This window comes from Phocoena phocoena, chromosome 20 (assembly GCF_963924675.1).
Source record: "Phocoena phocoena chromosome 20, mPhoPho1.1, whole genome shotgun sequence".
Lineage (NCBI taxonomy): Eukaryota > Metazoa > Chordata > Mammalia > Artiodactyla > Phocoenidae > Phocoena > Phocoena phocoena.
In genome coordinates, this window is record NC_089238.1 from 11,313,757 (window position 1) to 11,338,989 (window position 25,233).

The 25,233-nt window shown below is 52.1% G+C and overlaps 1 protein-coding gene across 1 annotated transcript in view; it reads right to left on the reverse strand.

The window, feature by feature from the left end:
- Positions 1-25,233, reverse strand: part of GRIK5 (glutamate ionotropic receptor kainate type subunit 5) — a 47,438-nt gene that overhangs the window by 17,155 nt on the left and 5,050 nt on the right. Inside the window, exons 5-11 of the mRNA XM_065899158.1 lie at positions 24,202-24,380; positions 22,112-22,165; positions 21,851-22,012; positions 20,100-20,252; positions 19,645-19,749; positions 19,410-19,517; positions 8,511-8,714 (exon numbers count right to left, since the gene is read on the reverse strand). Of these exons, the coding sequence (XP_065755230.1) occupies positions 8,511-8,714; positions 19,410-19,517; positions 19,645-19,749; positions 20,100-20,252; positions 21,851-22,012; positions 22,112-22,165; positions 24,202-24,380 (965 nt within the window). The remainder of the gene's footprint in view (positions 1-8,510; positions 8,715-19,409; positions 19,518-19,644; positions 19,750-20,099; positions 20,253-21,850; positions 22,013-22,111; positions 22,166-24,201; positions 24,381-25,233) is intronic.

The following is a 25,233-nucleotide window of genomic DNA, read 5'->3' on the forward strand; positions in this document are numbered from 1 at the left end:
TTTTAAAAACCCCACAAATATCTGGAGTGATTAGTTTCCCGGTAGGCCCCTGACTGATGCAAAAATGACAATACCCAGGTCACATGAGCGCTCAGGTCACGGGGTCACTCACTGTCCATGGGCAGGTGTTCAGTGTCTAGCAGGGCCCGGTAATGAGCAGTTTCTCAAAAGGAGAATAGTATCTGCAGAAAACAGCATGATTTGCTTCAAAACCCTAGAGGTCTGCATGCGAGTCACCTCTTGGTGCCTGCTTCCCTATTTGCCACCAGCACTCTACACTTCCCGGGATCTGCCGGGTCATCAGGCCCAGGTGGCAGATCAGCTTGCATGAAGCTAGGACCTGCTGCAGAGCTTTTGCATGCTCTGGGCCTCCCTCAACATGGAAAGCCTTACAGGTTGTTTGGTAAAGGGATTAAAGCAGCACACACAAGTTATACCCAGGTATAAGTTGTTGCTCAAATCCAAAAACCCCACCAGATATCCGCAATACCAGACAAACAGCAAAGGTCTGAGTTTCAGCTCTATGGGGACCCTCGTCTGAGTTTCTAAGGTTTAATCTTTCCAACTTCTTCCCCTTTCCCCTTAGCCCTTGGGGTGGTGGCTGCTTCCTCCAGCTGCTACCTTCAGGATCCATTAGATTTCTTTTTACTCTTTCGGTTAGTGGGTTAACAACTTTACATCTAGTTAACAATTTTTTTTTTTTTCGCTGCACTGCGTGGCTTGCAGAATCTTAGTTCCCTGATCAGGGGCTGAACCCGGGACCTCAGCAGTGAAAGCATGGAGTCCTAACCACTGGACCGCCAGGGAACCCCTAGTTAACAATCTTTGTATTAAATTCTCTCTGTTCAAATAGTTGATAAGAGGGGAAATCCCTGGCGGTCCAGTGGTTAAGACTCCGAACTTCCACTGCGGGGGGCACGGGTTCGATCTCTGGTCAGGGAACTAAGATCCCACATGCCTCGAGGTACAGCCAAAAAAAAAAAAAAAACAACAACAAAACAAAACAAAGAAACAAACAAAAATAGCTGATATGATTCTGTTCAAGTAACTGGTGCTGTTTTGTCTCCAGATTGGACACTGACTGACTGGTATCAGCCGTGGGTTTATTGCCAACCTCCTCGCTAAATGCTATTTCAGGCTACCAGCGTCAAGAGACCTAAGTTCTCAGTGTTCTATATCGGGGTCCCCAACCCCCGGACCGTGGACCGGCACCGGTCCGCAGCCTGTTAGGAACCAGGCCGCACAGCAGGAGGTGAGCGGCGGGCGAGTGAAGCTTCATCTGTCGCTGCCCATGGCTCCCCATCGCTCGCATTATCGCCTGAACCATCCCCCCGCCAGTCTGTGGAAAAACTGTCTTCCACGAAACCAGTCCCTGGTGCCAAAAAGGTTGGGAACTGCTGGTCTATATGATGGCAGAAAGCAAGAGAGTTGATGTCAGCCTGAGGCAAGACTGAAGGTTTATACTCCTGGCTTCTGGTGGTCCTTGGAAAGTGGTATGGAGGAAAAAGCATTTGCTACGTCAGTAGCTCACACCAGCTGCCAATGGCTGTGTTGACTTGCTCCAGTAAAGATACTTCATTTGGGCCAGCATCTGCGATTGGAGTCACCACCTGATTGCATTTACAAGAATCCACAGTCATTCTCCAAGATCCATCTGCCTACTGCACAGGCCAAACAGGCCAGTTGAACAGGGATGAGATCACTACCCCTGCTTCTTTCAGGCCGTTAATGGCGGCACTAATCTCTGCAATTCCTCCAAAGGATGTAGAATTGCTTTTGGATTACTATCCTGGAAAACAGGCGGAGGTCCAGGGGCTTCCACTGGCTCTTTCTACCGTAATGACCCTGACTCCACAGGTCAGAAAGCTTATTCCAATTATACAACCAGGACCTGGAAAAACACAGAGTGAGTCCAAGGGCCTATCAGGCCCACTCTGAGTGGAACTTGGGCTCAGACTCCATTTATCACTTGGCCACATAAGCCCTACTGTGGTCCACCAGACAAAGCAGGAAAAATCAAAATGACTTGCCATCTATGAAAATGACAGGAGGTTGTCTGAATATCTAAAAATCCATCAAAAGCCTCAGTGCCAAGAAGGAGCCTGTATAGAAACTGGTGTTAAAAAAGAAAAAAAAAAAAAAGAAACTGATGTAGTCTTTCTGGAAAGCAGTTCAACGGTATATAACAAAAGCCATACGAAAGGTTTTCCTCTTTCACCTGGTAATTCTATTGAGATTCAATCCTAATCAGCTACAATGCAAGCCAAGCTTTTGTGCATAAAGATGTTTGCTTATGGTTGTTTTTAACAGCACAAACAAACATCTAAAAATACCTGGAAACAACTAAATATAAAAAATGCTTCAATAAATTACAGTACATCCACATGGGAGTTAATATGCAGCCATGTGACATTCTGTTTAGGTTAAAACAATGAGATATTTTTAGCCTCTCAGATTGGCAAAGGTTTTTTTAAAAGATTGATAATACCCATTGTTGGCAAGAGTGTGGAAAATTTGACATTCTCGTGAACTTTTGGTGGGAATAGAAATTGGTGGAACCTTTTTGAAGGACCATTTGGCAGTATATACTTAAAAAACATTCATACCCTTTGAACCAGTGCCTCCACCACTTGGAACTTATCCCTCAGGAATACCCCCACCAATCCAATTGATGGTAGCATTGTCTATGCCTGCAAAAACTGGAGACCACCCAAATATCCATCAATAGTGGACAAGTTAAATAATTCTTGCTCAGTCACACAAGGAAATTCTTTTGTCTCCCCCTTGAATTTCAAATAGGCATCTCAAACAACCCACGCCCAGAGATAATTCTTACCCCCCCGACCCCCGACCCCACCAAGCTTCTCCTCCTATGTCCTCCCCATGGTGGAAACTGGCCTTGCCATTGGCCCAGCTGTTTAGCCAAACCCTGAGTCACTCTTGATTCCTCTCACCCTCTGGCACACATCCCACCTGGTGGTACACCTGACACAGCTACCACTCGAGCACAAGCCAGCTTCTCTCTTCCACACCTTCCAATGGCCTCTGAAATGGACCCCCTTGTCTCTACTCTTGGTCCACTACGGTTATTTCTCAGCAGCCAGAGTAATCATTTTTAAATGATTTTGAAATTAAATCAAGGTCCTATATCCATACAATGGAATATTAGTCAGCCCTAAAAGACAGTACTCATCATTTTACAGCGTGGACGAACTTCAAGCTCATCATGCTGTGTGAGAAGCCAGACACAAAAGGCCACATATTGGCTGATTCCATTTATATGAAATGTCTAGAATAAGTAAATCCATGGAGACAGAGAGCAGAGTGGTGGTTGCCGGGAGCTGGGGAAGGGGGGAATTGAGAGTGACTGCTTAATGGGTTCAGGTTTTCTTTGTGGGTCATGAAAATGTCTTGGAACTAGATAGAGGTGATGGTTGCACAACACTGTGAATATACTAAATGCCACTGAATTTGGTTAATTTTATGTTATATGAATTTCACCTCAATAAAAAAAAAAGAATAGGGCTTCCCTGGTGGCGCAGTGGTTGAGAGTCCGCCTGCTGATGCAGGGGACGCGGGTTCGTGCCCCGGTCCGGGAAGATCCCATGTGCTGCGGAGCAGCTGGGCCCGTGAGCCATGGCCGCTGAGCCTGTGTGTCCGGAGCCTGTGCTCCACAACGGGAGAGGCCAAAACAGTGAGAGGCCCGCGTACCGCCAAAAAAAAAATAAATAAATAAATTAGATCATGACACTTTCCCTGCTTAAAACCTTCCAGTGACTTCATAACACAATAAAAACAACATCCAAAAAGAAGAAAAGGGACTTCCCTGGTGGCACAGTGGTTAAGAATCTGCCTGCCCATGCAGGGGACACAGGTTCAAGCCCTGGTCCGGGAAGATCCCACCTGCTGCGGAGCAACTAAGCCCGTGAGCCACAACTACTGAAGCACGCGCTCCTAGAACCCGTGCTCCGCAACAAGAGAAGCCATCACAGTAAGAAGCCCAGGCACCGCAGCGAAGAGTAGCCCCCGCTCTCTGCAACTAGAGAAAGCCTGCGTGCAACAATGAAGACCCAACGCAGCCAAAAATAAATTAATTAATTAATTTAAAAAGGAGGAAAAAAAGCGGGGGTTGATTCCCTGGCCATCCAGTGGTTGGGACGCGGTGCTTTCAATTCTGGGGCCCGGCTTCAATTCCAGGTCAGGGAACTAGGATCCTGCAAGCCACTTGGCTCCGCAAAAAAGAAAACAACAACAAGAACATGCAAACTCCTTACCTGCAAGGCCCCGGTAACTCAGGCTCTGTTCTGGGACCTCCAGCTTCCCCCTCACCCACTCCCCACAAAACTCTGTGAGGGAGGGAACATCATTCCCACTTCAAGAGGGGAAGCTAGTTCAGAGAGATGAAGTGGCTCACCAGGGACCACACGGGAAAGCGGGCAACCTGAAGCTGGCTCTGTCTGGCATCTAACCAGCCCACAGCTGTAGTGGACACCGTGGTGGTCGCCCAGACCCACCTTCCGGATCAGGCACTCATGGTACCAGGCGTTGGTGGCTGATTGCTCTGTAGGTGGAAGAACCCCTTTGCCCCAGGTCCTGACCCTCCCCAAGGACAGCCCTCATCCAATGACGTGTCGGTGGGGGGCATAAAAGCCTTCCCCCTTACCTCAGGGGGATGTCTTTTTTTTTTTTTTGCGGTACGCGGGCCTCTCACGGCTGTGGCCTCTCCCGTTGCGGAGCACAGGCTCCGGACGCGCAGGCTCAGCGGCCATGGCTCACGGGCCCAGCCGCTCCGCGGCATGTGGGATCCTCCCGGACCGGGGCACGAACCCGCGTCCCCTGCATCAGCAGGCGGACTCTCAACCACTGTGCCACCAGGGAAGCCCAGGGGGATGTCTTTGATGGCCATCCCAGCTCCAGAGCTGCCCGTGGGACGGCTGAGGTCCAGTCATGACTGCAACACAGCTCAACTCCTCCCTCTGCCCAGGCCTCCTCCTCCACTCGCTGCTTTCCAAGGGCACCGCACACACCTGCCTGCTAATCTGCACCTCGGAATCTGCTCCCTGGAAACCCGACCTAAGATATCTGCCTAGTCCTTAAGGGCCAGACCGGAGGGCCCCGGGGGGTGACAGCTAAAGCCTGTGAGTGATAGGTCAGACTTGCCTCATACAGAGATCCTACTGGAGGACAAACTGGAGTGGAGAGAGACGGGAGGCCAGGAGGCCCAGGAGGAGGCTGGTGAGAGGGGCGGGGCCTGAATTCACAGCGCAGCGGTGATGGCAGGGAGAAAGGTAATTCCTGCAGTGGCCACTGGGTGGAATAAATGGACCATAATTCGAGACTGGCCTACAAGCCCTGAGCCTGGCCGGGGGTGGGGGGCGGGTGGGTTGGGGGGTGGCTGGGGGGGATGCTGGTGCCCTGGGCTGTCTTCCATCTGGAAGTCACTTGTCAGCTCTGGGCCAGCCTGCTGGGGTGCCAGCCCTGGCTCTGCCTGTCACTAGCCATGTGACCTGAACAGTATCTTGGTGCCTTACTCTGTCCCTTAGAGAAAACTGGGCAAACACCAGGTCTTCCTCAGGGGGTGCCTGTGAGGAGTCAAGGAGTTAACACAAGTTCATACAGTTCGGACAAGTGCCTGGCACGGTGTGAGCACCACCTTGACCACTCTAGGCTTCCCAAATACCTGCTGGGTGTCTGGAAAGGACACAGGCCTTGGGTCAGTCACACCTGGCTGCAGCCCTGCGTGTTGGGGGCAAGTCCGTTCACTACTGAGCCCCTGATCTCACATCGGTAGGAGGGCAGTGATCCTCTGGGCCAGGAAGGATTATTAGAAGAATTAAGTAACACTTGCAAAGTTCCTGGCACGTGGCGTGAAGTCCATAAACATCAGCTGCTGCTGCTGTGAGGACAGTGCTGAGTATCTGTGCGAAGCTCAGTGTACTTGGCCATCCCACAGCAGGCAGCTGAGCCTTGGAGAGGCCAAACTCCGCCCATCCTTTGCACTCTCAGCCTGCTCCTCCTCCAGTGTTCTCTCCCTAAATGTCATCGCCATCGCCCAGCTGCCCAAGCCAGAAACAGAAGGAACGCTCACGTCCTCTCTCCTCCGCCCCCGCCACAGGCGGTCACCAAGTCCTGGCCCTCTCCAGCCTCCCCTGACCTCCCCGCAGGCCATCGAGCAGCCCCGATGATTCTGTTTCCTCATTTGAGCCAGCTCAGCCCTTTGTGTGCAGGGGGTGCATCCCATGGACCTCTGGCTGAGGGCCAAAGTCTTTAACCGTAAGAGCAAGGCCAGGCCAGGCCACTGAATCCCCAGGGTGTATCACAGGGCCTGGTATACAGTAGGCACTTAATAAATACTAGCTGGCTGGAGGACGGACGAACGCATGAATGTATGTATGTGCTGGCAGGAATAACACTAACGATAGCACAGGCACACAGCACCCACTACCTGCCCGGCCTTGTTCCAAGCCCGTACATGGATTAACTCATTTCATGCTCACAACAGCCCTATGTGCTAGCATTTGTTATTTCCACAGTTTTACAGGGAGGTTATGTAACTCACCCAAGGTCACACAACAAATGCTCAGCAGAGACTCAAACAGGACGCAGGACCACAAGAGCAGTAACCAATGAGAAAAGCTCCCAGCCCTGCTATGCTTACCCCAGGCACCTTCACACCAAGTCCTAAGGGAAGGCTCGAGGCACAGGGAGTTAAGACTCTTGCCCAAGGTCATACAGCTGTAAATAGGACTTCTTTGTTGATGAATAAATAGATGACCAGTTGACGGTGACTTTGGTTGAGGAGGGCTGCTCTCCTGGAGTCTTATTTCTGGGGGCCCTGATGAACAAAAGTTCTGAGCTTACGAGACTGGGGACCAGGCTATGGCAATGAGGTCACAGGGAAGCCTGCCAGTGAGGTGGGCGTCCGGCCACCAGCTCCTGCCTCCTGTCTCCTCAGGCCCTGGCTTCAGACTCTTGAACCCACCCAGGGCAGAAGCTTTCAACCAGCTGGCTGCCTGTAGGGCAGTGCCTCGGGCCTGCCAGCTGGGTGGGGTGAGAGAGACCGAGCCACCAGAACCCGGGGGACACCCCCGACCTCTGTCGCCCCCAGAGCAGCTCTGCTTTGTCCAGGGCCCTGAGGGCGCTTTCAAACGGAAAAAAGGCTCTGCAGTCAAAACAACTTTCGAAAATCAGTGCCTTACAGGGATAAACATCCTTGTCAAGCAAAGTGGCCTTTTTGAGTCTCCCCTGGTGACATTCAGGGGCTCAGGAGGGTGAGAGTCTCTGACGCTGTCAGCCAAGTCCAATGTCAAGGCCACCCTGACCGTTTGTGGCCACAGGTCCCGGCTCCACACACCTGCCCTGGACGTGCCCCTAAGCTGGGGACCTGTTTGTCTTTTTTGGGCATTCGCCCACATGGCTTCTCATGACTGGAATAAAAAGAACCACCTATGACAAGCAACGTGTGCAGCGTGTCTGTAACCTTACTACAGACCTGTCAGGTATCATTATCCCCATCCTAGGGAGAGGAAACTGAGGTTCCGAGGAAAGAAATGACTCACCCCAGCACTCAAAGCCAGGTTGGTCTGACTCCAAAATATTTTTTCCGCTGCACCCCTGCCTACCACCCCCCACCCCACTGCCTCTTGCCCTCCTCACCTACATTCAAATCCTGCCCACATTCAGGGCCCGGCTGCTCTTCTAATACGCCCCACACCCAACTCGTTCTTACTCATGTTCCCAACCCACCCCCTGCTGTTTGTAAATGCCATCAAACACATTGCCCTTCTCCCATAACCCCCCTTCACCCTGCTGATTCCTTCATACTCTTTGGGAATCTGCTTGGGCGTCACCTCTTCCGGGAAGCCCTCCCTGGATGCCTGGCTGGGTCAGGAGCCTCTGGGTCCCTCCTCTGAGTTTTCCCCATCAGCCAATGGCTCTGTCTTGCGGTCATTTGCTTTTCTGCATCTCAATGGGGCCCCAAGTTGCTGGGAGCAGGGTCCAGGTCCCCTGTGCTCACCACTATATCCCGCGCCAGCGTGGTGCAAGACACACACTAGGTGCTCAATAAACATCTACTGAATGCGTGGCCTTGTGAGCGCAACAGGCAGCCTCCACGTCCACCTCCTGGCAGGTGCTGGGCACAGCGCACGTCCCGGCCGCCTAGCCCTCTCCCTGCCTCTCACAGGAAGCCTTCTCCATCTCCTCCACGTCTGTCCAATTCCCACCCCACATCTCTTTCATTCACTCAACACATCTTTGAGCACCGACTAAGCCAAGGTGGCGTGAGGGAAGCATTTGAAAGCGGAACACGGGAAGGGATGCATCGCCCTTCTTCCCCACTGTGCCCACCCCGTGGTGCTCACCAGCCACAGGGACACAGCGCACCGTCGGCTCCCGCCCCTTGTATGCACCAGGCTGGTTCTGAGGCACCATTGGCTGCCCGCCTGCCCACCTGCCCACCCTTGCTCGCCCGACCCACGGCCCCTTCCTCAGCCCCGGCCCCGCCGTACCCGGTTGATGAGCTCGCCGACCATGCCCGTCCAGGAGCCGTTGGGCTCGGGTGCCCCGTATAGCCCGTCCTCCACCAACCGCAGGCGGTAGCGGAAGCGCAGCAGCTCGGCCAGCTCCCGCAGCATGTCCACGCAGAAGCCCTCAAAGCGTTCGTTCCCCGACAGGGCCTGGAAGTTGGGCCGGCGCATGACGTACGGGTTCTCCTGGGGAAGCAGGAGAGAAGGGGTGGAGGGGTCAGAGACTGGGGCATCTGGGGGCTGGGTCATGGGTCCCAGGGCCCAGGCTGCAGCCAGATCAGGAACCTGCCCGCAGAGTGGAGATGACGGAGTCCTTGCCCTCATCCCCTGCTTACAAATGCTCAGAGTCGGTGGCGGGGGCATGTAAATTAGGAGGCTGAGATTAACATATACACACTGCTGTATATAAAATAGATAACCAACAAGGGCCTACTCTATGGCGCAGGGAACTCTACTCACATTTTGTAATAAGCTATAAGGGAAAAGAATCTGAAAAAGAATATATGTATATATACCTACATATATATGTATAACCTGAAACTAACAACACTGTAAATCAACTATACTTCAATTTAAAAACTAAAACTAAAAATAACTATCAAAACAAAAACAAATACTCAGAACCAGGGAAAAAACACAGGGACCCTGCCAGGCCCTAGCAGATCGCAGGAAACTGGTTTGATCTCCACCAGACAACCTCATCTCAAGCTCAAATGGCTACAAGGGAGGCAGGTAACTTGAATGAATCAGACTGGATGGAGATCTTGCCAAACTTTCAAACTTTTGGCTAAAACCTGCAGTAAGATATATATATTTTACTTGTAATCCAAGTCATACACATATGTCTGTGTGCTCACAGTTGCACACATGCAACTAGACTTAGTTCCACAAAGCAGTCCTTTCCCTTAAGACTATGGCAGAATACCCTGCTATTTTCCATCCTGCTCTACTTCATTTTTCTACACAACCAATAACAACCCATTAAACTGACTTCATGAGCCACCAAGGGATCAAAGAGGATCTGCCCCACCAGGATTTAGCTCCAGCCCAATGCTGCCACAAGGGAAGCAGGCCTGAGATGCCAGATGGTCCAATGTCAAGAGAATTTGGAAACCCAGGATGTTTTGTAAAATCTCCTGATTTTAAAGGTTAGCAACAGTTCAAATTCTAATACCAATTTTTTTTTTAATGCTTTGCAGGCTAAACAAACACCTGACAGTTTGCAATCTCTGGCCTACAGCTGTTTTGCTATGTTGATGCTTATTTCTGAGGGGTTTGAGCAAACTTTACCGACCCTTTTTGTGCCAAGTAAGGACAAAAGCAGAGAGAATATTCCAAGTGCTAGTAAGATGAGGCATATGAAGATGATGGTAACAAAAGGGATACTTATCTTACATAGTTATTGTCTAAATGGTTGTTTGTACAGTGTCACTTTGGACTTAGGAATAAAACGAGTTAGGACTTAGGAATCAGCAAGAAGACCTTTGGCAATAATACCCATATGGTTACCATGTGGACTGAACACCTGCGAAGTACCAGCCCCTGTGCTGTGTGCGTTCTCTGGATTTTATCAATTTAATTCCTCACAGTGGGAATTCCCTGGCAGTCCAGGGGTTAGGACTCCACGCTTTCACTGCTGAGAGCGCAGGTTCAATCCCTGGTGGGGGAACTAAGATCCTGCAAGCTGTGTGGCGTGGCCATTTAAAAAAAAAAAAAAAAAAAAAAAAAAGGGCTTCCCTGGTGGTGCAGTGGTTGAGAGTCCGCCTGCCGATGCAGGGGACACGGGTTCGTGCCCCGGTCTGGGAAGATCCCACATGCCGCGGAGCGGCTGGGCCCAAGAGCCATGGCCGCTGAGCCTGCACGTCCGGAGACTGTGCTCCGCAACGGGAGAGGCTACAACAGTGAGAGGCTCGTGTACCGCAATAAAAAAAAGAAAAAAAATTCCTCACAGTGACCTTCCACGGGAGGTATCCTTAGACTCACTTTACACATGTGGAAACTGAGGCTCACAGAGGTCAAGTGACCTCTGCCACCTCTCATTCATTCAACACAAAATTACTGAGCTCCGAGGTAGATGCCCAGTAGTTTGCAGCTCCTCCTGTCAAGAGATAGAGCGGGGCTTCCCTGGTGGCGCAGTGGTTGAGAGTCTGCTTGCCGATGCAGGGGACACGGGTTCGTGCCCCGGTCCGGGAAGATCCCACATACCGCGGAGCGGCTGGGCCCGTGAGCCATGGCCACTGAGCCTGCGCATCTGGAGCCTGTGCTCCGCAACAGGAGAGGCCACAACAGTGAGAAGCCCGCTTACCACAAAAAAAAAAAAAAAAAAAGAGAGCGGATTTCTCCACTCCTTGGGTCTGAGCGGCCCTCGAGACTTGCATTGGACAACAGAATGCGTTGGAAGTAGTGCTGTCTGACTTTCAGAGCCTGGGCCCTCAGAGAGATCTCTTGGGACCCCAGTGTAAGGAAGCCCGGGCCAAGGACTTCCCCGGTAGTCCAGTGGTTAAGAATCCACCTTCCAATGCAGGGGATGTGGGTTTGATCCCTGGTCAGGGGACTAAGATCCCACATGCCGCAGGGCAACTAAGCCCACGCACTGCAACTACTGAGCCTGCGCACTCTGGAGCCCATGCGCCACAACAAAAGATCCCGTGTGCTGCAACTAAGACCCGACACAGCCAAATAAATAATTTTTTTTTTTTAAAAAAAGGAAGCCCAGGCCAGCCTGCTGAAGGATGAGGGAGAATGAGTGAACCGAGATGTGCCGGCCAACAGCCCAGCCTAGACACCAGCTGAATGCAACCACGGTGAGCTCAGCAGAACTGCTTAGTTGGCCCACAGAACTGTGAGAAATAATCATCGTTATTGTTGGAAGCCTCCAGGTTTTGGGGCGGTTTGTTATACAGTGATGGGTACTATAAGGTACCTATAGACTAGATTCCAGGACCCCAACAAAGTCTCAGAGCTGAGGGGAGATGGGATGGAGGGAAGTCAGTGCATTTCTCTCCCTCCCAAACCACATTTTCAAATCCAAAACTGTGGAACCAGGAATAGGAATGAGATAATACTAATAATAGCAGCAGCAGCTAGCATTTCTTGTGGGCTTGCTGTGTGACAGCTATTCTGTCAGCGTAGGAGGTCAGTATTATTACCTTTTTTTGAGAGATGAGGACACAGGTCCCGAGAAGTGAAGTAGTGAGTGGCTGAGATGGACAAGTCAGGCCGAGTCCAAAGCTCTGCTCTTAAGCCCTATGCCAGACTAAACAAGAGTGGAGCTGGGAGAAGCTAGACACAGAGACGGGGGGGCCTGGCTGGGTATCAAAGCTAGAGAATCAGAAATCAAGAATTCTCTAGACAAACACCCAGTGTTAGAGCTGGAAGGTGCTCATACAGCCCTCTTGATGTACATAGGAAGAAACCAAAGTTCAGAGAGGTCAGGTGTTTTGCCCAAGGTCACACAGCTGAAGCAGGGCAGTAGGAAGGGGAGACTGGGCAGAGCTGGGATTCAAAAATCCAGTTGCTGTGCTCTCCAAAGCCCTTGTTCCTTCCACCAGGCCAAGCTGACCTTCAAATTCAAGACTGAGGCACCTGGGTTCTGGATTTGGGTTTGAGGCCTCAGGATCAGGTGGGAGCTGACAGAGCCAAAAACAGGGACTGAGGCCTGTGAACAGAACGCTAGGTCAGAAAACAATGATCTATCACTCAACCCGCAGCCCCAGACCATCAGATCCAAGGGTTTTAAGAAGCCTCTAATCCAAGGTTTTCAGATTTCTTCAAAAAGAATCTTCTGCAGAAGCCCAGCATTGCAGACGGACAGTGGGATGTTGCTAAGTCTGATTCTAAGAACTCATCCTACGAATGGCTATGCACCTGTACACAAAAATGTAGGTCCAGGAGAATCATGGCAGCATTTCTTGTATCAGGAACAAAGACTGAAACAGCCTAATTTGGAACAGGTTAAAAAGATTATTGATGTCATCAAAGAATCCCAGGCAACTACTAAAATAAGTTCTATAAGATATATTCAGAGGAAAAAAACAAGCTACAGAACAACGTGTACAATATGCTATCCTTTGTGAAGGAAAAAGTGGGTTTGGGCTCGTACATTCTCAGACATATCTGGGAGGATGGGGAAAAAAATGGGGGACTGGAGAGGGAAGGGGACGGATTTTTTCACTCCCCCCCTCCCCACACGCTTTGAATTCTATTTAGTGTAGAATTAAACTGAGTGCTACTTAATTCTATTTAATTAACTTCTGTCCTGCCCCCAGTTTAAAATATTAATATTAAAATATTTTTAAAATTTTAGAGATGATATTTAAATGCATATGGAAATGTAAAAGATCAAAAGAACCAAAGCAATCCTAAAGAAGAACACGAAAACTGGAGGATTTACCCTACTGGGTATTAAGACAATTTAAAACTGTGGTGTTACGAAAGAATGCTCAACATCATTAATTATTAGAGAAATGCAAATCAAAACTACAATGAGCTATCATCTCACACCGGTCAGAATGGCCATCATCAAAAAATCTAGAACAATAAATGCTGGAGAGGGTGTGGAGAAAAGGGAACCTTCTTGCACTGTTGGTGGGAATGCAAATTGATACAGCCACTATGGAGAACAGTATGGAGGTTCCTTAAAATACTAAAAATGGAATTACCATACGACCCAGCAATCCCACTACTGGACATATACCCTGAGAAAACCATAATTCAAAAAGAGTCATGTACCAAAATGTTCATTGCAGCTCTATTTACAATAGCCAGGTCATGGAGGCAACCTAAGTGTCCATCAACAGATGAATGGTTAAAGAAGATGTGGCACATATACACAATGGAATATTACTCAGCCATAAAAAGAAACGAAATTGAGTTATTTGTAGTGAGGTGGATGGACCTAGAGTCTGTCATACAGAGTGAAGTTAAGTCAGAAAGAGAAAAATACTGTATGCTAACACATATATATGGAATCTAAGAGAAAAAAAAAAGGTCATGAAGAACCTAGGGGTAAGACAGGAATAAAGACACAGACCTACTAGAGAATGGACTTGAGGATATGGGGAGGGGGAAGGGTAAGCTGTGACAAAGTGAGAGAGCGGCATGGACATATATACACTACCAAACGTAAAATAGCTAGCTAGTGGGAAGCAGCCGCATAGCACAGGGAGATAGCTCGGTGCTTTGTGACCACCTAGAGGGGTGGGATAGGGAGGGTGGGAGGGAGGGAGACACAAGAGGGAAGAGATATGGGAACATATGTATAACTGATTCACTTTGTTATAAAGCAGAAACTAACACACAATTGTAAAGCAATTATACTCCAGTAAAGATGTTAAAAATAAATAAATAAATAAATAAATAAAATAAAACTATGGTATTTAAGACAATGTGGTATTAGAGCAAAGACAGACAAACAGACAATAGAATGGAGAGTTTGGAAACCCACACATAAATGGATACTTGATTTATAACAAGGGTAAGACTGTGCTAAAGGGGGAAAGAATGAACATTTTAATAAATGGTGCCATTCAATAAAACATCCATATGGAAAAAATGCATTCTGATCCCCCCTACCTCACATAACACATAAAAATCAATTCTAGGTGGAGTGTAGATCTAAATGTAAAAGGCAAAATTATTACATTTTCAAGAAACATATAGGAGACTAGCTTTATGAACTTGGGGTAGGCAGAGAACTCTTTTTTTTTGGCCATGCTGTGTGGCATGTTGGATCTTAGTTCCTCGACCACAGATGGAACCCATGCCCTCTGCCGTGGAAACGCGGGGTCTTAACCACAGGACCGCCAGGGAAATCCCAAGAATTCTTAAATTCTAAAAGCATTAACTGGACTTCCCTGGTGGTGCAGTGGTTAAGAATCCACCTGCCAATGCAGGGGACACGGGTTTCAGCCCTGGTCTAGGAAGATCCCGTGTGTTGTGGAGCAACTAAGCCTGTGCGCCACAACTACTGAGCCTACTCGCCACAACTACTGAAGCCCACACGCTCTAGGGCTCGTGCTCTGCAACAAGAGAAGCCACCAAAATGAGATGCCCGCGCACCGCAATGAAGAGTAGCCCCCGCTCGCCACAACTAGAGGAAGCCCGCGCGCAGCAACGAAGATCCAACGCAGCCAAAAATAAATAAATAAGTAAGTATGTAAATAAATAAATAAATAAAAGCATTAACCGTAAAGCAGGGAGAAAAGGATAAAATGGACTTTAGGAAAATTAAAAATCTTTTCATCAAAAGATACCACTGGGGGGACTTCCCTGGTGGTCCAGTGACTAAGACTCTGCGCTCCCAATGCAGGGGGCCCGGATTCAATCCCTGGTCAGGGAACTAGATCCCGCATGCTGCAAACAAGAGTTCATAAGCTGCAACTAAAGATCCCGCACGCCGCAACAAAGATCCTGCACTCAACAACGAAGATCCCGCATGCCGCAACTAAGACCTGGCACGGCCAAATAAATAAATAAATATTGAAAAAAAAGATACCATTGAGGGGAATTCTCTGGCTGTCCACTGGTTAAGACTCCTCACTTTCACTGCCGAGGGCCCAGGTTCAATCCCTGGTTGGGGAACTAAGATCCCACAAGCTGCACGGCACAGCCAAAAAAAATACCACCAAGAGTGAAAAGGCAAGCCTCAGAGTGGGAGAAGTTCTCTGCAATGCAGATTCCAACAAAGAACTTATATCCAGAACATATAAATACATTACAAATCAATAAAAAGGTCAGATATTCCAATTTTCTAAAAATAGAGAAAGATCTGAGCAGGGACTTCCCAAAAGAAGGTTCCAAACAGGCAATAAATGAAAAAGTGGTCACCTTCCACGGTCGTTAAGGAAATGTAAGTTAAAACTACAATAGGGTTGGCACCTTCCTATACTCAGCACCAGCAAAACTGAGGAGCGACTGGAATTCTCCTTCACACACTGCCAGTGGGAATGGGGAATGGTACCGCCACTTTGGAAAATGCTTTGGCAGTATCTACCGAGGCTGGAAAACTCCAGCAATTCCACTCCTGCAAATACACTCGACAGAAATGCCTATACATGTTCACCGAAAGGCGTGTGGTAGTGTTCACAGCAGGGCTATTCACAATAGCAAAAGAACTAGAAACAACTTCAATGTGCATCAATTTGGTGGGTAAGTAAATCGCGGTTCGTTCATATAACAGGACATATACTGAGACTAAACTATTTGCAGCAACGTGGGTGAATCTCACAAACACGTGTTGTGCACAAGAAGACAGACAAGAGAGAGAACATAGAATACGATGCCATTTATGTGAAGTTCAAAGCAGGCAAAGCTAACCTGGGGGGCGGTTAGAGACCAGAAGGGGCATATGGAGAGCTGGGGGTGGGAGAACTGGTCCCACAGGTGTGTTCAGTAATTGCAAATTCAGTGAGTGGTACACTTAACGATTTGTGCAAATTTCTGTATGCATGTTACACTTCTATAAAAATCCCTTGAAACTAAGAAATGTTAAAGTAGGGTGGGTTCTAGAACATTCCTCACAAGCTGCTTGCCTGGACCTTTTTTGTGAAGCCAGGACCCAATTCCATATCCAAGACTTCCTGGAGGGCAGTTTAAAGGACCCCGATCTAGTTTACCCCCTTCAGTTTATTATGAATATTTTAGTTCCCTCATTTTATAGGAGGAAGCTGGGGACAGAGAGAAGAGACCCACCCAGGTCACAAAGTGTACAGACGGCAGGGCCAGGCCTAGAACGCAGAAGCGAGGGCTTGGAAAGAAGCAGAAATCGACGTGGTGTGGCACAACGTAGAAGCATGTGGGCTCTGCCATCCTCTAGTTGCGCGATTCACGTCACCTAACCCTCCTGCACCTTAGTTTTGTCTGAAAATCAGAGCTCACAATGGTACCTGCCTCAGGGCTGCCATGAACGCCAAGTAACACCAGCGAAGAACTCAGCATACAGCTCAAAGACTCTGGCCACGATGATGGCTATTCTTTACTTTTTTTGGCCCAACTACTCGGCTTGTGGGATCCTAGTTCCCCGACCGGGGATTGAACCCCGGCCCTCAGCAGTGGAAGCGCAGAGTCCTAACCACTGGACATCCAGGGAATTCCCGACTGCTATTCTTACTGATGATGCCAGATGGGGAGAGAAAAGGGATTCACATGTGCTCAGCACATCTTCCCAGCAGGACACTGCCAGGGGGGCCTGCTGATCTCATGCCATCCTCCCACAGCCCTTCAAGGTGGGACTATTAGACCCATTTTAAGGATGAACGTATGGAGCCTAGAGAGTTGGATGACCTGAGGTCCAGGCAAAGCCAGGAATGCAAGTGAGGTCTGTCTGACCCCAGAGGCACCAAAGAGCAGGACGACATGTCCCAGTCTGATGAAGGGAGAACCTCTCTTGGAGGGGGCGGGGCCTGGGGCTTGAGGAAGGGCCCTGCAAAGCCTCATCCCCTGGGGCACCTCTCCTGCACCCCCAGCTTCCCTGAGGGACCTCTCTCGGTCTTGGCACCAGCCCGCCCTCGCTCAACTCCAGATGTGTGGGCACCACCCAAGGACAGCCCCAGCCTCCACCCCACCTGCTCCCTCCCCCAGCCCAGCCTATTAACATCCCACATCAGATCCCCTCCCTCCCCACAGTCCCAGACAGCTCAGGCCTCATCCTCCCCAACCTGGGGCGTCGTCTCTCTCTCCTGCAGCCTCCCTCAGGGCCCCGCTTTTCTGACACCCAGATCTGGCCCTGCCCCTTCCTGCTTAACGGTCTCTAAGGACCAGGATAAGCATAACTAAGTTCTCCAGAGACCCTTCCCCACCTCTGTCACAGCACTCACCACTCCTCCATGTTCGTTAGGTGCCAGGCACCACCCCAGGCCCAAGGGACAGAGCAGGCAATAAGACAAGCCCTGAAAGCTTCCTGTCCCCAGCGCCCAGGTTGACTCACGTCTGAATCCCCAAGTGCCTGGAGCAGGCCCAGCCCAGAAACACAAGTCTGAAAATGTTAGTGAACGAATGGGCAGGTCCGGCTGTGCACACTGAGGCCACTGCCTCCGCATCTGATCTGGCAAACACCTCCTGAGGCCCCTGCTCCTGCGGTTCCTGCTGCCTGGAAGGCCAGGTCCCTCCTTCTCTGTGCACCCAACTCCTACACAGCTTCTAAAGCCCTGTCTAACACCACCTCCCCTGTGAAGCCCTCTTCAGGCCTTTGAAGGCTGAGACAGCCCCTCCTTTCTGTGGGGGTCCCTTATTACCCTGTGTGGAAATGATTGTGTCCAGGTCTGTCTCCATCAGACTGGGATCCCCCCTGCAGGGTCACTCAAGGATAGGGAGACCACGGGTCCACCTGGGACTCATTCCTCCGCCTCCAGAATATGTGTGAGGTCTGGTGCAGGGCAGCTTCAGTAAATATTTGTGGAATGAATGAGCAAATGAATGACTCCATCAAGAGAAGAATGAAGGTCAGGAAGAGGGCAACACTGGCTCAGGGGCCCTGGGGAGAACTGGAGACAAGTGTGGGAAAAGACTGGAAGCCCCCCGGGGTCACAGCTCTGCTCTCCTGATACCCCCACCCTGACCTCCACCCCTGCTCCCCACCGAGAACCCCAGGAAGCCTCTGGGGTTGGCTCCACTCCCACACGTGCAGAGGCGCTCCGTCTCCCAGCCAGCCTGGCCTGGTCCTCAGGGCCCCTGAGTGAGGCTGTTACGAAGTGTTTGGTTTCCCGTCTGTAAGCCATCTGGCCCTCCCCCGGAGGAGGTCCACATTAGGTCAGGAGCTCCCTAGGGACAGAGGAAATAGCTCTGTGACGCGCTGCTTTCGGGGGGCCTCCGACGTCCTGTGGAACCTGTGTAATCCTCTCAACCTCAGCATCCACAGCTATCAGCCAGCCCACCTCACGGTGACCGAGGGGCTTCGCCCAGACAACGGATGCCGGCGGGCCAGGGACCCAGCTGCTCGAGGCAGCTTCCTGCTCCCCAGGTCCTGTGCGTCTCCCCTCCCTGGCCTCCTGGCAGGAAGCAGCAGGGTGCAGGGGAGAGGGCAGGGGCTTCGAGCATGTCACACAGCTCCAGCAGGGACTCGCCCTGTGACCTGTTTCCTTACCTTCAGAAGGAGGAAGATAGGACAAACCTCACCGACTAGCTGAGAGGTTTAATGAGTGACACCTGCAAGGGCCTAGCACCGTGCCTGGTGCAGAACAGGTGCTCCATATATCCTCGCTGACCCACAAAGGCACCTCGGTCTCTGTTCTGGTAAAATGCAGGAGTGACACTCCAGGGGCTACAGGACCATCTCCACGGCTGGTGCTCAGGAAGGAGAGGACTGGACATTCAGAGCACAGTGGTTAAGACTCGGGCTCTGGAGACTCAGAGACGCGGCATCCATCCTGGCTATGCCTTATAAGAGACGTGGCATTCGTCCTGGCTATGCCTTATACTTGCTGTGTGACCTGGGCAAGTCGCTTTACCTCTCTGAGCCTCTTCAAGATGGATATTACATAAGTTGGCATGTGTCAACACACTCGGTGGGCAAATGTGACAAAATGACTGCTCTAGCAATGGTGATTTACAGCGGCCTACCCTGGGCCAGGCGCTGCAAGAGGCGCCCCGCCTGTGCCGCCTCATGGAGTCCTCATGATGCCAGTCGTTCCCATCTCTGCCGTGCATCGGCAGGCTGGCAGCACCCAGGGTTGGACCTGGCTCTGATGGCAGAGTCTGTGCCCACCGCTGCTCCAGCAGCAATTAGGCTGGTGACGTCGCGGCCACAGTCAGGAGTTGTTGGGTGCCTGGGTCACGTCCCCACTGGTCCGTGTGCCGTGCCAGCCCAGGTATCCCTCCTCCTCACTAGGCACCGCTCAGGAAAGGCACCTTCATCTACCACCTGTCCCCACAAGGGCCACTCACCAGGATGGTCGTAACCACCAGCGTCTTATTGGCTAGTGTCTGCGACAGGTTGATGTCCAGGGTGGTGGCGTTCATCGCCAGGGTCCGGTTGGAGTACCACACCCCGATCTGAGGCAGAGAGGGCACTGTCAGCACAGGCCCTGCCTGAGGCTGCCTCAAGCCCTCTGGGCCCCACCCCGCCCTGCCCCGGCCCCCAGCTCCATCCAGGCTCTGGCATCGTCCTGGGGATGCTCACCTCACGGTGGCCCTGCCGAGACTTCTCCAGGATGCGCAGGGTGTAGTTGGTCCTCTGCCCTTTGCTGTTGAACTCGACCCGCCCAGTCAGCCCGTCATACTCTACCTAGCAGGGCGGGAGGAGGGCAGAGGGAAGGTGGCAGGGGCCCAGAGGGGAAGAGACAGAAATGGAGGAGACGAGAGAGGGAGAGGGACCAGGAAGGACCACAGTTAAACGAGTAAGACAACATGCCAGCAAACGAGAGGAGATGGAACAAAGAAGCAGGGCAAGGGCAGCGCAGACAGGCAGAGGAAGGCCGGGAGAGGAGAGACAGACGGGAGAGTAAGGCCCAGGGAGAGCAGGAGATGGGGCCGGGGTCGGAGGTGGGGGGACAGGGCAGGGGGGATGGACACAGTGAGCACCCCCCTGGGAGGCAGGCTGCCACGCCACCTTGGCCCTCCCTGCTCCCGGCTCACCATGCGCAGGTAGTTCATGAGGCTGGTCCCATGGGGCCAAATGTTGGCCGACGTACAGGCCAGCGGCTTCACACCGATCTCCTGGCTGCGGTTCAGCTCCCGGACGGCGCTCACCACCACGTGCACGGCGTCGAACATCAGGGCAGCTGACAGCTGGGGTGTGGGGTGTGGGGGTGGGGGCAGAGATGCGGAGGGATGGGAAAGATGCAGTTCAGCCAGGGGAGCCCCAAAGCCCCATGGTGCCACCCCCAAGCCCTGAGACAACTCTCCTCTCTCCAGGAACATAAAACCACGCAGGTCAGGAGCGAGGAGGGTCTTCTAGGGGATCGGAGATGACAGTGGGAAAGACGTGCATGCTGCCCACGCTGCCATGGAGGCAGCTCTTCCTGACTGCGTGCGGCCTGTGTCTGTTTGGGGAAGGGCACGTCTGACAGGGTTTGCCTAGACGGCCAGCTGTCACCCTCAAGGGGGATGTTGGTGGGTGCAGGAATCTGTGTGTCTTTGTGGCTGATGTAGAGTCATGGAGGGTGGGGGGAGACAGCCACAGCCCCTGTCTGAATGTGTCTGGGGACACATTTATGTGGGTGGGGCTGGAAAAACATGCTTATTTGTCTATATACAGGGTGGGCCTGATATGTAGGAAGCAGGAGAACGTAACGGTTATGAGTCCAGGGCTTGGGAGGCTCTGAGCTGGAGGCCCGGCCCTACTACTTCCTGTAGAGAACCAAGTCCACACCTCTCTCAGAATCTCAGTTTCCTCCCTTGTAAAGGAAGGGTGATAGTTATCTCTGCCTCCGAGTGCTTATGTGGGGCTCAAGCGAGACAATGCATGCAAAGTGCTCAAAATAGCGCCTGGCACACAGTGAGGGCTCGACACAAACTGGCCACTGAGCGGTGACGGCCAACATGGGACGCGTGTCTGGGAGAGCGTGTCTTGGCTGGGTGGGGTAAAGGTCTGAATATCCGTGTTGGGTAGGTAGGTGTGGGGATGGACGCTCCCCTGTCCGTGTATGTGTGCGAAGGCCCTGCACGCACATGTCTGACTGCAAGGCTCAGTGTCTGTGTGAGTTTTTCTGCACGTAGGAGTGTCTTGGTACCTTGGTGTATGGCTAGATGTTTGTGAACAAATACACATAAATATGCATCTTTTGTATGTTTGCATTTATTCAACATGTATTATCGGATACCTACTCTGAGCAGGTGGTTTTAGATGCTGGGGATACCATGGTGAACAAAACAGAAACGCCCGCCCTCATGGAACTTACAAGCTAAATATCTGTACATACCTCTAAGCAAAACACAGAGCAAGCCACATGGCGATTAGATAAGCAAAGATAGATGCTATGGAGAAAAATCTGGCAGGGAAGGTGGCTAAATAGTGGGTAGTTGGCCATTTTGTAAACAGGGGGACATTTGAGCAGTAACTTGGAGAGGAGGGAGCGAATTGCTAGCTCCCTGGGGAAGTGCACGCAAAGCAGCAGGAAGAGCAAGTGCAAAGGCCCTGAGTTGCGCATGTGCTGGGGCAGCAGAGGCACCTGGAGGAGACCCGTGTGGCTGGAGCCGCTTGGGAGGTGGAAAGGAAGAAAGGGGTCAGACTTAGCTCAGGGCCACGCTGTGAGGCCTCGTGGATGTTCTCAGAAAGCGAGTGGGGCACCGGAGGGTTCTGAGCACAACCGGCCAAGGCCTGAAGGGGCCCTGGAAGTGTCTGTGTGCAGGATGCCCATGTGCCGGGGGCAAGGGTGTGAGCTCACCGCGGGGCCGGGGTAGGTGCTGGCTTCACAGTTCTCCCTCCAGGACATGTTGAGGCTACGCACAAACTCAGGATAGAAGGGGTGAGAGGTGTTGAACATGGAGAAGCCCAGGATGTTGGAGGAGTCCTCCACGATCCCGTCCAGGTGCAGGATGGGGAAGTCCTGGGACCGAGAAGAGGGGGTGAGGGAGGGGCTGGGCCCACGTCAGGGCAGATGCTGCACAGGGAGATGGGGGCTTCGGGGGCTGCAGAGGGTACGCACCATGGTGGTGAGGATGTACTTGTAAAACGCTGAAGTCATTCCCAGCTCCGAGGCCTGGAGAACACAGGAGGCAGGCATGGGGAGAAGTCGAGAGAGCAAGAGAGATTTAGAGACAGGCCTTGCAAGGAGACACCCCGTGAGGAACAGTAAGAGACACCCAGAGACAGAGAGAGACAGGGGAAAGGAGACAAGTGGGGGCAGAGGGAGACCTTGGTTGCTCATGTCCCGCAGGGTGACTAGGGCCCCAGGTGGGAAGAAGATTTTGTTGGAGGAGAGGATGACACCCTCAAGTGCCCGCCTCCCTCTTTAGGTCACTTAGAAGACTGCCTTCTGGAGACAGGCAAAGGGACACCTCAGAAACAGGGTGGGGGAGGGCAACCTTAACCTCAACCTTAACCCCCAGGTTGCCCCAAAGCCAAATTTGGGCTGCTAATGGGTAAGGCTCAGCCTGGTCACAGGTCAGAAAAACTACCCCCTGCAATCTTTAAAAGCACTTTGCAGGGCTTCCCTGGTGGCGCAGTGGTTGAGAGTCCGCCTGCCGATGCAGGGGACGCGGGTTTGTGCCCCAGTCTGGGAAGATCCCACATGCCGCGGAGCGGCTGGGCCCGTGAGCCATGGCCGCTGGGCCTGCGCGTCCGGAGCCTGTGCTCCGCAGCGGGAGAAGCCACAACAGTGAGAGGCCCGCGTACCGCAAAAAAAAAAAAAAAGCACTTTGCAATGAAAGGCAGCCAATTTAAAACTCAAGATTCGGGAATTCCCTGGCGGTCCAATGGTTGGGACTCCGCACTTCCACTGCAGGGGGCACAGGTTCGATCCCTGGTCAGGGAACTAAGATCCCGCAAGCCATGCAGCGCAGCCAAAAAAATAAAAAAATAAAAAATAAATAAAAATAAATAAATCTCAAGATTCATGTTGTGAGCCCCCTTTCTCACAGTCCTCAAGGAAAACAAAGCTAGAAGACGTCTCCATGCTAGGAGTGCCCAGTTCTGTCCTGCTACCATCATTAGAACATGAAATGGCACCAGACTGCATTGCCTGTGTGGCAGGAGCTGTTATCACATGGGTTACAGCCCATTCCAGGACAGAAAAATGCAGGCTCAAGAGGAAAGTGACCACCGGTCACTTGGCTCGCACAGGAGGGGCTGGGACCCCGGCCCAGGCCTGCATGGTCTGCCTCCAGAACCCGAAATCTTTTCTCTAAGCCTCAAGAGCCCTGTGGATCCTGTCCACACTTCTTCCTGTTAGCTACGATCGGCAATGATATATGGTTTTAATTTTTTAAAAACTGGAGAAAAATAAATAATACACATTTGATTATGAGGAAAAATTAAGAGCAGGGAACAATGAATGATTAATGAATGTGGGTCACCATTGGATGGCATGCGGAGGGCCCATGGGGAAATGTCGTGTGCTGGCCCTTCCTGGGTGGTGCCCTTGAGACAGTCCGTTCCCCGCCCCCCCCAGAACCCCTGCTTCTTCATCCAAAAAATGGTATCATACCTGCCCTGCCCTGCAGGTTGGGGTGAGAGCCAAATTACCTTGGTTTTTTTTGTTTTTTGGCGGCCACACTGAACGAATTGTGGGCTCCTAGTTCTCTGACCAGGGAGAGAACCAGGGCCCCCTGCAGTGGAAGCGCAGAGCCCTAACCACTGGACCACCAGGGAAGTCCCGAGAGCCAAATTAAAGAAGGCGCGCAAACACCTCGACACAGAGTAGGAGAGGCACTCAGTAAAGATGACAAGGCGCTCCCACTACGACCGTGTTTATTCTGGGCCAGGGCCTGTCCCAGTGCTTCCCCACCTTTCACTCATTAACCCTCACGGCACCCCACTGAGGTAGCAGGTATGCACAGAGAGGGAAGGCGACTGTCCAGGGTCCACCCAAGGGTGCAGCCGGCAAGCAGCTGAGCTGAGAGACAAAACTTCCTATTTAGCGTTTGCACGTAGGAGGCGGGGCTCCGGACCACCACGTGATAACTGAGGCCCATGGGCCTTGGTTGACTTGTTCTGTCACCCCATGTTTCTGCTCCTGACCCTGTCGGGAAATCAGGTGGGGACCCACCAGAGAGGGGAAATCAGGTGGGGACCCACCTTACGGAGAATGAGGTGGGAAATGGATGCGTTGGCGTCGATGATGATGGTGGACACTTTGTCATCTCGGATCTCCTTGAGCAGCGGCGTGGGGTCCCGGCTGTCGTCCAGCATCCTCACTGACAGCGTCTCCTTGGAGATGAGGAAGCCGCGCACCAGTTCCTCCAATCGCAGCAGGCCTGAGGGAGGGGTGGGGCCCTGGGTTAGAGCCCCTCCGTGTGCCTGGAGATGGGGCGGCCGCTCCCTCCTCTCTGGCACGGGGTAGCTGGGGAGAGGACCAGGGCTCGCCCAGGATGTGGGGTGCCTGTTTGGAGTGCAGCTGGCTCTCTTGGGGTGCTGGGCCCAGGCGCCTGATGCTCGGGTCCTCTCAAATTGAAGTCTCAACCGAGACCTCCCCCGACCTCCAGATCGCTGTCTCCTGCCACCTTTCTGTCCCCACCGGGCTGCATGACAAAAGTCGCACACTTCACGTGTGCATAGCCTCAATCTGCTCTCCTCGCCAAACCACCACAGTGGTGAACAGACTCCAGCCGGCCAGGCGCTCAGGCCAGAACCTTTGACGGCAGCCTGGCCCCTGTCTGTCTCTCACACCCACGGCCAATCCACCGAGGCTCTACTTTCAAAACACACCCCATGGCACCGCATCCCCGTCACGGCCCTGGCCTGAGCCACTGCCATCTCCCGCCTGTGACATCGGCCACGCCTGCCCCCGGAGAGTCTGTTCCCTACACAGCAGCCAGAACTGCTGCTGTAACGCAGATGTGTCCTCCTCTGTTCCAAACCCTCCAACAGCTTCTCGCTGGTTCAGAGTGAAGGCCAAAGTCCTCACAGTCTGCAAGGCCCTACTCCATCTGCCGACTCGCTTCATTATGTCCCTGACCTCATCTCCTCCTCTCCCACTCGCTTGGCTCCAGCCACGCCGGCCTCCTTGTTGTCACACACACACACACGTGCCCCATGGCCTCTGCGCTGGCTGTTCCCTCTGCCTGGAACGCTCCTCTCCAGACCCCCACACTCCAGATCTTTACTCAG